This window comes from Xiphophorus hellerii, chromosome 18, assembly GCF_003331165.1.
Source record: "Xiphophorus hellerii strain 12219 chromosome 18, Xiphophorus_hellerii-4.1, whole genome shotgun sequence".
NCBI classification, from domain to species: domain Eukaryota; kingdom Metazoa; phylum Chordata; class Actinopteri; order Cyprinodontiformes; family Poeciliidae; genus Xiphophorus; species Xiphophorus hellerii.
The window spans coordinates 11,882,572-11,894,702 of record NC_045689.1 but is presented as its reverse complement, the minus strand read 5'-3'; the positions used below and the strand labels follow the sequence as shown (position 1 = coordinate 11,894,702).

Here is a 12,131-nt window from a genome sequence, read left to right as displayed (position 1 = left end):
GATTCAAATCAAAATCTAAAAATGTTAGTTTTCTGGAGGTTTTTTTCAGATTAGAGGAGCATAAAAACTGAATGTTGCTTCTTATTGTTTGGTTCTGGTCCTTAAGTCTTAATAAAAACATTTTAAAAAGTGAAAAAGTTTGATAACTGATAAGTTGGTCCACATTAAGATCTTGACTGTTGACTGGTAGCATTGTTCATCATTTGGTGGCCGTTTATGCTAGAGAATGTGGACTTTAAATCTTGAACATGAAGTGTAAGAACTAATGATTGACTGGGACTGATACTGAGCTACCAGCCTGCTAATTATGTAGCACCTCAAGAGGTCCACATTCACTGATTAGATTAGCCTGTCCGGCTTCAGAGTGTCATTATGGTGGATATTTAGGATCATATTTACCGCAATCTGATTATTTCTGATATAATTTCTCCATGTTTTCCAGCAATCCTGCAGGTGCTGACTCTGATTAAATCCCACTAGCATGTGGCTCATGACTGATGCTAACTCTTGCTCTGCCTCATTCTTACATGCATGCACAGGCTTGTATCAGAGCTTCAAACTCTTTTACCTTGTGTAACGCCTGTCTGGACTCCAAAGGTGCTAAAAACGGTATTTCTGATTGTATGCTAATGCTCTCTACTCAGATCCTCTGCTAACACGTCCCTGTACTTCAGCTTATGGATTCTTCCTCAATGATAGACATGGGAAACTTTAGGAAATGCCTTCATGACCAAAGTGCTGCCACAGTGGAAAAGTGGGTGTGTTTATTTGCGAAGGACACAGAGCGTCTCCATATTTGGTGTGTGAACTGAAAAGAGGAAAAAAAAAAAAAACCCAGCAGCTCAGTTTTCCTTCACTTACTTATTTTTAAGCCAGCTGCTCTCTTTTCCTGTCACTTAAGTGTTGCTGTGCCAGAATCTCACTTTGCTACGGTCTGGTGCACACTAACACACCCACTGTGGTTTCTCACTGAATCCAGATCATCAGGGCCTTGAAGAGAGACAGCCCAAGTGGGTGGCAGTCCAGTTTGAGCGAATTGGCCTCCTGGGAACCCCCTTGTGTCAATATAGGCCTGGATCTCTTCAGCCTGTCAGACCCGCTAGTCATCTCAGAGAATACAAACACACTCATTCACTGACTCAAGTCTTTTTATTTTACGGTCACACTTTCACCATGTGTAACCAGCCTCCTGCTTCTTCCTGTTCTTCTTCTACACTTCTCTCTCCGGCTCTCTCCATCTGTCGCTTGCCGCCCACATGGCTCACATACTTTTGTTCTGACATCACAGCTGCCCTGCATTTCCAGTGTTTTACTCTCTGTGATTCGTTGCCTCCTGTGTCAATTCAGGATCTCTTTCTCCCTTCTGTCCAGATATGTAGGATATATTTATGTATTTAACTCTTCAAGAGTAAACATTGTTTCCTCATTCTGTGATTTGTTGATGCTATGCTCATGTTTGATCCTCCTGTAGGCCATTGTCACACCCTTCATTGAGAAACGTATTGAGCAACAAAGAAGGGCCAAACGTGTTCTCTAAATGTGGATTTAAATGTTTTTGCAGATGAAAATGTAAAAGTTGTGGGGTTCTCCAGTATTTAACCTTTGGTATTTAGCCTTTAGTTGTAGCATAGTAAACAGAGAAAATGTTGAGAGGTTTTGAGTTTTTTCAAGTGCTGTTGTTCAAAGTTTTTTGTTGTGAAATATTTACTGTACAAGAGCAACGTTTGTGAAAACCGTGGAGTATTTCTGCATCAGCAGAAACAGACATAATGGGTGAAAGAGAAGGCCAGAAATTGCCAAACATTTCCTGTTAAATTTTGATGACGACAGTATTTCTCGTTTTCCTTCCTTTGCTGTATCTTTCATTGAGATTTAGACTGAGATTGAAATGTCAGGGGCGCTCTGACTAGATCCCTCGACAATCTTTTATCACGTTGCAGCCGGCCAAATTCCTCCCTGTATAGATGTGTTTCTTTGACATAACTTGTGTCAGTATTGGATATGTTGTTTCTGGATGAAAGACAAATATGTTGGAACTGTGCCCACTAGGTCAGAAGTTTAATATCTTACAGATTATTTTGTCTGGCTGTTAAGAAGAGGGATAGAAGAAATTTTTGAATCATTACTTAAGAGATCAATCTTTAATTTGTCCATCTCTATTTAGCTCTAGACGAGCAGACATGAACATATTTGCTTTACTCCTCCACCATGATGTTTGAGTTCCAGGCTAATCTCCATGGCGCCAAAGATGATTGTGATTTAGTGTTGTTCATCAGCATTGAGGGAGTCATATTACTGACGTTTCAGCTGAGTATCTATCAGCGTTCTTTCTGTGGAGGATGAAACCTTTACAGCATCGGCTAAAAATGAGCTGTGCAACCTTGAAGTCAAGGGTGTGCTCAGATCGGTGATGCAACTCAGGATGTGAGCTCATCTTACTGACAGCTTGTTGTTGTTCCTGCATAAATTCACCTGAGGAAATGAGAAAGACAAATAAAACACATTAGCAGCACCACAGACTAATGAGCATAAAAAATAAGCTCATGACTTGGTAATAGCATGTTATTTCTGGTAAATACAACCCTTTGCAGAAGCTCCACTTGAATATTTATCAAATTTTGTGATGTTAGAACCACAAACTTTAATAGAATATGTAACAAACCATCACAAAATAGTGCATCATTGTGACGGGAAGGAAGATTTTTTAATTTTTTAATATATTTTCTAATGAAAACCTGACAGACTTTGCAAAACCTTACTTTTATCTGTGATTGTTAGTATAGAACCTGGGCTGTTATACATTTCAGCTAACAATGCATGTATTTGCTGATCAAGAAGAGTAATAACACGAGGAAGAAAAACAAAGTAGATTAGAAATATCTACTTTCTTATGGTTTTCCATACTATGAACTCGAGACTGAAAGGGAAATATAATATTAAAAGCTGTATTTACCATTGCCTTGTTAACATTTTCTTTTTAACCTTTAAAAGTTTATTTGAAATGATCTATTTCTCATCTGTGTTTACACTTTGCAAAAAAGTTTTTCATGCTTCAAATTTAAGACTGAAAATGATGTTTGAATCACATTGCATTAAGCAATAAAATGCATTTTATCAGTTTGATGCATTTCTTTTAGTAGAACTGGACTTTTTTAAATTGCTCTGTAAAATAATAATTTACAGCAGCCCTAAATACATTACATTACATTTTATGTAATTGTAAACAACATGTGTAAAGACTCAACTCGATGCATTGAATAAGTTGATGATGAGATGTTATAAAGTCATTTTAGTTTGGAAATATATTCACAGCATACTGGCTGCTAAGAGGACACCTTGAATCAGATAAATCTTATAGCTTAGTGACATTGCAGTGCAGCATTAGCAGCTGCTAAATATGACAGAGCGATGTGTATCATATTACACGGCACATTTTACAAGTCGTAGTTTTTTGTTGGGCCCTCAGTGCGGGGAGAACGGAAAGTTGCTATTTATATCCAAGACGACTCTGAGCAAACTTTGAACAGGAAGTGCAACAGGAAAGAAGAATTTAAGTCATGGGGAGAGAGGAGGCTTGGAGCTTGAGGGGAAAGTCAGGCTCTCGTTTCTCATTTCCCACGGAACTGAGATCACACGCGTTGACCTGAAAACAATCACTTTTTTTACGCAAATAAAAACACTGTTTTCTCCCTAAAGTTACGTGTCTGTATTTAACTACAAATCAGAGTAGGGCTTCACTTAGAAGGCACACTTAAATGCACACCAGGACCAAAGTAAATCCTGTAATGATTAACACCAGAGTGACCAAAGTTTTGTTTGTAAAGTGGATGGACCTGCTGCAGCACTAGGCTATCAGGGCTGTGGTTGAATGCTCCACCCTGGAACAAAAGGCAGGTATAAACCAGTGTTTGTGTTGTTTCCATGGATTTATAGCCTCTCAGTGGTTTTATGCCCCATCATTTATAAATGTCTAGTTATAAAATGCACATATTAGATACTAAGCAAATACAATCCCCATATTGGAGGTGTGTTGCCGGATGTTCAGTCCTGTGCCAGGATCTGCTGAGGTATAACAGCAGACAGTATTAATGGGTTAAAGTCTGAGAGCTGAGTGAGATAGTGGTGGTCAGATGTAGCCCCTCCTCTCTTACAGCGCAGCTGAAATATGCTGCCTCAGCGTGAAACACACCTTTTCAGTCCTCAGCCAGAAGTGGCTGGCAGGGATGAACGACTGAAACTCGCAGGATCTGTTGATTGTGTAACAAGTGTTAGCCGCTATCTGGTGTTGTATCAGTGCTTGCTTCCCTCCGTCTGACCACGGTGTTCTCACACTGTGGTGAGAGTGAGACACACATAAAGGGAGAGAGTGAGAGCGTCTGGAAAGCATTACTCAAATTCCTGCAGCAGAGGCTTTGAATGTACTGGTAATGGAAGAGGAAGGGGCCGTTGAATAAAACTGGCAAAGAATGAGTGCAACGTAACCCACATAAAGGGTTTGTTGTCTCTTTCTACCGCTGAGAACACAGGTTATTGTTTCAGATATTTTAGCTGCTTTAATGTCTGCAGATGAGAAAAGGCATGAGATGGCCAGTAGAGGGCATGCTAGAGGTTAGACTGTGTAACATTGTCCTTCTCTGCCTCTTTTGTTCTGTTTGACAAGGGTTAAAGGTGACCTACTATGCTTCCTTGAACAGGTTAAGATAAGCCTATGGGCTACACAAAACATGTTTCTTACATTTTTTCCACAAAATTATTTGTAGTTAATGATTTCTGTCTATTTTTTAAAATCTTATTTCAGCATGAGCTGCTTTTACTCAACTTTTACACTTGCACGTGAAAATGGCTGCAAACAGATTCACACTTATACAACGGTATATCTTTGAAAAGCAGAAGTGGAGCCTCCAGCACAACCAACAACAATGCATCAAGTCGTTTCTGAATGATAAGTCAGCAGCAAAATGCTTGTCCTTCCCAACAGCCATTGTACTGTACATACAGTGGTAAAACAAGCTGACCAAACGTCCTGGAGTGCCACTTGGGTTGCTAGGTAACAGAAATGGACTTCGCTGGGGTTGCTAGGCAATGGCCAGAGTTGGGTAGTAAATAGTTACATTTAGTCAATTACATTTACCTGCGGTAACGTTTTGGAAAAAATGAACTTTTAGGATTATTTTTACTATGTGCTGTACTTTTTACTTGATTGATTTTTATTATGAAGTATTGATATTCTTACTTTAGCAACATTTCTAGTTGCTCTACTCTGAGTAACTTTACTGAATGTAGAACTGTAAGTTTTATTGAAATAAATTTATTGGGGATTTTTTTCTTTTGTCTGACTTTACTTTGTAATTGTTATTTCAATAAATTATTTTAATTTTGGTCCTTAAAATACCAAAATGTTTTGGCTCATCTGATGATGCAATTTTTAAATATTTAAAAATGATTGATGTTTTGTTGAGCTACTCAATACCAAATACTTTTTTGCTCTTGAGTAATTTCTTGAGTGGCTTGTAATGGTACTCTTTCTGGAGAAAAATCTTTCGGTACTCTGCCCATCTCTGTTAACAGCACTGTACCTGTTTAATGTGGTTTAACTATTAGCTTGTTTTGAAATAGTTAATTTTCCAGACACCAAAAAACAGCTGATAGTCTTTTTTTGTTGTAAGTGTTTGGGTTGTTTTTATAACCAGTAGAGACCCAACTGGAAGCACAAAAATGTGCAAAATGTGAATTTTTTCCACATGACTTTGTTTGTCGATGACCATTACATAATTATTCCACTTTTAAAAATTACATAATGGTGAGGTGCTGTCAAGAGTTGTGATGACAAATAAGTGCTAGATTCTCTTGCTCAGTTTACCAGTGTTGAATAGGGCCTTTGTTCCTCCTGAGGAGACTCGGTCTTTGCCCTTGGGACTGAGCACCTTCAGGTAAATTAATTAAAAGTAAGAACAGGATAACCTTGAGGAAGACTTTGCCTCGCTAGAGCTGACTGAGGTAAAATGAAATGCTTTGAAAGAGACAGAAACCTCTCTACAAATTCTGTCTACTTCTCCACACTGCTTTCTTACTAAAAAATGCATGTGGTGAGATGTTGAGACAACATTCAAAGGAAGCAGGTGCTAATTGTTTGGATTAGAGGCTTATTCTGTCGGACCAACAAGAAAGAAGCGAGGCATCTTAATGAGGTCTATAAAACTTGGCTTTTCCTGCTGGCGCTCCTCTCTTTGAACATGTTGCCTGTTGCTGCTTTGATTAGACTGTCCCACTTTAATTGGTTCTCCTGATCTGAGGTTGCTGCTGATTGGTTCTGTCACAAAGCTTGTTCAGGAGATGTTTACCTCAGAGAGTAAGGTAAAGCAAGCCAAATCCTGTTGGATCAAAGAAACCAAAAACACAGTTTTTGAAGTTGTTTATTCTTGCAAAAGTTTTCCCTGGACAGAGACAGTTTATTGTGCAACATCAACACAATTGTACACACCTTGTTACCCATGACTCAGAGTAGCTTAAATGGATTTGCTCAGAAAGCAATTAGACAGCTCTTCCCAGGACAAGAATTATCATTTGAGTATGGAGAGATCTCCCACTGCAATATCTTGTTACTCTGCCATTTAAAACAACAATTTCATGCAGGTTATTGTTCCATCAAAGCAAGAAGCCATGGCTAGCTTTCTTCAGGGAAAAATTCATTTATTCACTCATCTGCAAAACGTGAGTGGACTTTAGTATAAACCATGTCAATTTAAATGAAGAGAAGAATGCATGTTTTATGTCTTAATTTATTTGTATTTGGCAGGGATACTGCACGAGGTTTCTGCAGTGTGTCATGCCTAATGCATTTGTCTGTATCCAACAGGATGCATGTTAATACCTATTCGGATTGCAAAATATATCACAACTGTGTCGTCATTACAATATGAGTGTGAGCAATCCTTACATCTCAAAGACCTGTTTTGACTTTTAAAAGTACTTCACTGTGTGTCAGATTCTTCTGAAGCTTGTTTCTATTTTGTGAGAGATCTTGGGATTTGGGGTATTTAGTGTAAACTATTGTAAAATGGGTGCAATCTGCCTGATAATAAAGTTGATATAAGAAATGTATGACACATTTTTCCCACTTTCTGTAACATATCAAGTACTTTCAAGTCAAGAGTGAATACTTTTTTAGGCTATGTGTTCGGCTGAACCCACTTTTCTGAAATTTCACTAGGAGGCTCTAGTTCCCACCTCCATAAAACATTCTGGCAGGTTTTCGAGTCAGGTGGGAATATGACATAATCGTTTTCAAAAGTATTGACCAGAATCCAAGGTTGGCTTTTCCACTTCTTTCTTAAAATGTTGTTTCAGAGCACTTAATTTCCAGCTCACTGGCATTAGCTAAAAGATTGCTGGTTTTTTTTATATAACATGACCCTATATTTTCTTTACAACATATCAAATACGTCCAATTCTACTTTTAAGTCTCAAAACGTTGTCCAGTTCTCTGAGAATAGAGAGAAAACCACTAAATGCTTCAAGTGGCTTGTAAGATTATCAAATCTACACTGTATTGAAATGATGACTAAGGTTGTACCAACATCTATGTCGTAGTCCAGTAAGTAGTGAAATCTCTCCTTGGTTCACAGTCACTCACGCCCCTTGCCTGTTAGATGCCAGATGTTATTAGTGTTAACAAGCAGATGCATTAGACCACAGAGACCTTTGATCTGCAGCGGACTGGTGTGCATGTGCGCATGTTGCACTGGTCTGGACAAATTACCCTCCTTGTGTCGATACTGATTGAACAATGCCAACTTTGCATGTGTGTATAAGGGATGTTTGCTAAATACAGTAAGCAACGGTTATAAGCAAACGCCAGTAGAAAATCTAAGTGGAGGCGAGGAACTGAAGAAGGCAAACACGGTTCAGTTTGGATGCGTGCACACAAAAACACACACACACTCCTCACCACAGTGGCATCAGCATGCAGTTTTTCCCTCTCATTCTTTCTTCTCTCCAGTGGTGGTTAGGGCCAGATGTGTATTTGTGCACACGATAAGAAGATGAGGAGCATGCTTTCGATCTTTTTCCCCTAGAGTCTAGTTGTCCACTGGATTGAGGAGGGGGCAAAAGGGAAAATACTTACAGAAAGAAAAAAAGAAAGGAGGGGGGGTTCTGTGTCACAAAAACACAGGGACTGTTTCCTCCAAAGAGAGGGAGAGGAAGACTGGGTGAACGCGGTGGGCGTAAGAGGAGGCAGAGTGAGGTGTGCGCTCGGAGCCTGTGAGCAGTAGTAAGAGGAGAAGCCATGGCAGCTGGCTCTCAGGACGAAGGGGAGAGCTTCTAAAAACAAACTCTCGGTTAAATAGTGGTCGTGACGCAGCGCTGGAGGCCACATTCCTGACAGCCGGGCTGTAGGAACAGTGGGAAAGAGAACAAGTTCAGATCGCAGGAGAGCTGGGCAGGAGCCATGAAATACAGACCTTTGGTAAGAAAGAGAAGAAAAAGTTGTTGTGGATGTGGCCAATTAGGAGGCTTTTTATGGGTGATTGATCGCAAAAGAGACGGTCAAGTTTGGACTTGTTAATTTGCAATTAGAGGTAACTTGTAAGAACTAATCTTTAGGAGGGGAGTTACTTTCGTCTGACTTGTGAAGTAAGATTCCCACATTCTGCTTCAGATTGTGAAACAACCTTGATGGTACATTTTTGGACTTGAAGGACACAGGTGAGATTTAATAACTTGATGCTCACCTGCTCTGCTTTTTTTTTTTTTTTACTTTGTCTCCTCTTAGCATCTTTGCACATCTTGCTTTGTATTTGTCACAGTGATGTTGGACCTTCATGATATCTGCAAGGGAGTGCCGTCACCTTTGAGTGTGTCTGCATGTGTGTGTATTTGCAGTGCCCCAGGGCGAGGCAGTCACACAGTGGTGTTGCGTAGCCGTGCTGCATTCTTGCGCATTCACTGAACCAAAGAGTCAGTGTGTTAATGTGAAGTAGATTCTTGTTGCTTATTACTTTGGACATAGCGGGTCAGGACTTCTTTCATGCTTTGGGACATCCATAGGGATTTCATCCACATCAGAAGTCTTCACTGAGCCTCAGCAGGGTATGTATGTGTACGACGGATAGCTGACACATGCCAGAGTTGCATATTACTCCAAGAAATTCTTGACACACTTGTCATTGTTGCCTGCGAGGCATTTGACTTCAGCTCAGAAAGTAGTTGATACTGGGCTTGCCTCATTCTCTTCAGGCTTTCCTCGGTTGTCACTTTGCAGACTGTAGCAATCTTGAGTTGTGAAAAGGTTTTCTTTGCTCTGTAAGGGAATGTAATCAGGCTGAGGGTAAAGATTAATGATATGAAAGCCACAAAGCAGCCTCTCTCCATGGAGTTTCGTTGGTGCCAGGTAAGTTGGTGGATTCTTGCAGATTGTTTGAATGACAAATTGTTCTTCACTAATGCATAAATGCTAACTTGTAGGTTAACAGTACCCGCTACCTCTCAGTTTTCTAGGACAGGAACTGATTCTTTTTAATGAAAGTAGACGGTGGTGTTTTGCAGGGGTGTGGCAGGAGATCTCTTGATTTTAATGTTTTTCATTAAAGTACCTTCTCTTTTGAAGCACTATTTAGTTTTTGTCAAAATGTGGCTTAGTTTGTTGAGGTAAGTGGTTCCATGTTGGAAAGTTTTATTTTCAAATAAGAAAGGAAGTAGTTCTTGAGTTGCCTGGTTGTTTTGACAGATTCAGCTAACTTCATTTGATTAGAAACACTGTTTCTAATGGTGTTTTAATGGTCTCCACCCTTTTTGAATGGATTGTGTGACATTTTGAGTAGAAAGATGTGATTTTAAAAAAAATTGAGAATATTGTGACTAGCTAACTGTATGCTGGCTAACATTGCTAATCCTTTACTAGTAAGTTTTAATTCAAAATCAGAACTTTTTTTAGACTGGTTGAGTATGACCAGTATAATTTGGTGTCGATACCGTTTCTGAACTTTGGTGTGGGTCGAAGCCAAGCAGATTGGAAACGGCTCAAAAAACAGGAAGCCGACGTTAGCCCAGAGCATTCTGGGTAAAGAGAACCAAAACAAATGTGCGAGTCCAATATTGGTGGAAGAAATGACTTGTGGTCTTTGGTAAAAAATAGAGAAATCTTTAAAAAAAAACTGGTGTCACTCAATTTTTATTTACCTTTTATGAAGAAGGAAGTTGCGCTTGGTGTCTTCTTCTTCATGTTGTTTCCTTCAATGGTTCCTGGTGCAGCGCCCCCACAGGCGAGAGGGTGAAACATATTTTTCAAAGTGTTTGGTTTGGTTGACAGTTCAGTATGAAAGTGAAGCACATCAGCTGAAAATGTAACAAATGTTCCCAATCGAACTGAATCTATCAAACTATCAGGGGTGAAAACATCTTAAGAGCATTGACACTGGATAATAGATGTTACTTCTTAAGAATAGTTTGAAATAATTCCAAAGAAGTAAGATTTGACCTCTTGAGTTCAGCGTGATAACATATCACAGTTATACTTTTTTTTTTAATGATATTTGTTGTTTTTCTTCTTTTGATTTTGATGCATTGGCACAGATTTGGTGTGCAAGACATTACTTGGCAGTTTTTATGTAGACATGCAGAATTCTTCGATTGTCCAAAATTAAATCTCAAAGCTTGTTTCCTCCTTGTGAAAACCAATATCATGTGTTGCCTGTTTTTATGAACTGGATCCTTGCTAGTGGAGAATAGAGTAAATAAACAATATGAATTGTTTAAAATAGATTTTTGTGGAAGAAAATTAGGAGGATTTTAGCAGCTGCCAGCTTGTTTAGCCCACATGCCCTCAGATGTGTGGTTAAGTTTTGCTCGCTCCACCTGTTTGACTGCTTTGCGGAGCGTTGTTATGCTCTGTGGAGAGATCTAAACTTGCTGGAGGAGTATCTCCATGGTAATACTAAAAAATAATGGTAATACTCCTTGCGTCTTATGCAGGTGAGCAGTGGGAGAATGCTTCGAGCACTGAGAAGCTTTACATGCACAGACTTGTGGGATATGTTTTACTCCACATTCACACAAGCTTGGGGAGACCTTGACTGATTGGAAGTTCTGCAAAAGATCTCTGTTGTGTTTTTTTTAACCACTTCCTTGTTTATAAAATGTTGTGGTTGGCTTGTGATCCTAACAAAACCAGCAGCTCATGCATAGCTTCTGGGGTCACAGTGTGTTTAGCTTTACTCCAGCTTTCACTTAAAACCTCAGTCACTTACAAATTAAGACTGAATTAAATTGAAGTCTTTATTTCTACAGTCTGCTCCCTTTTGTTTCAACCAGCCAGCGCAGAACCAGAGGAGGGGAGAAATCAGCGCCAGAAATCTGATTCAAAGATGAAAAATGTGGAAATGGGGCAAAACGCTGAGAGACCACCCAAATTAGTCAGACCTGTGCAAATCTACACACTTTTTTTTTTTTTTGCAAATCATGTGAACAAGAAAGAACAAGACATTTTTGCATATGTTATCTGTATTTTATGTGATTACACATTGTACTCTAGGTGGCTGACATGCCTTGGGGTCTGATTGGTTAATACAAAGCTTTACTGAACATGGCATAAATTTATGCTAAAGTATCGAGCCAACGAGTACAGATGCACAGAGTCCTGTAGAAGTATTGCCAACTCCTAAACCTTTTCATATTTTGGGGGTTTTAGATTAATAATATGTAAAATGGACTTTTTTGAGTATAATTCCATCGTATCATAATTACATGTTTTTCTGGTTAAGTTGTGCTGAACTCGTTGGATTTTTCAATCGTAGATTGATCCTTGAGTTGTTTTTTATTCCCCAATTAGTCTGTATACAATAAACATTAAAAACTGACAAAAAGCAAGAAAGGGTATTTATCTACAAAACAATTAAACATATAATAGAACGAGTAAGGGCAATAAAAATAAAATGACCAAAAAAAAAAAACAAAACAAGCAAACAAACAAGGAGGTGTACATTAAAATTAATACATTCAAAACAAGACTGAAACACAGTACATAATCAATTGGTGCCACAACAAAATTGAAATTGATTAATTTGTGGATTAGGATATACTTTTTTCTTTTAATCATAGCAGTTATTTTCTACTTTGAATACTTTTTTATGTTT

The 12,131-nt window shown here is 38.8% G+C and overlaps 1 protein-coding gene across 5 annotated transcripts in view; it reads left to right on the top strand.

The window, feature by feature from the left end:
* Positions 1-12,131, top strand: part of LOC116737617 (unconventional myosin-Ic) — a 58,413-nt gene that overhangs the window by 18,202 nt on the left and 28,080 nt on the right. The window contains exon 1 of one of the 5 annotated variants that reach the window (XM_032590884.1): positions 8,254-8,467. The exons of 2 other annotated variants lie outside the window; for them this stretch is intronic. In XM_032590884.1, the coding sequence (XP_032446775.1) occupies positions 8,450-8,467 (18 nt within the window). In that variant the 5' untranslated portion in view covers positions 8,254-8,449. Of the gene's footprint in view, positions 1-8,253; positions 8,468-8,927; positions 9,091-9,237; positions 9,392-12,131 lie in introns of those variants that run through there. 2 more of the 5 variants (XM_032590886.1, XM_032590883.1) reach the window with 2 other exon arrangements.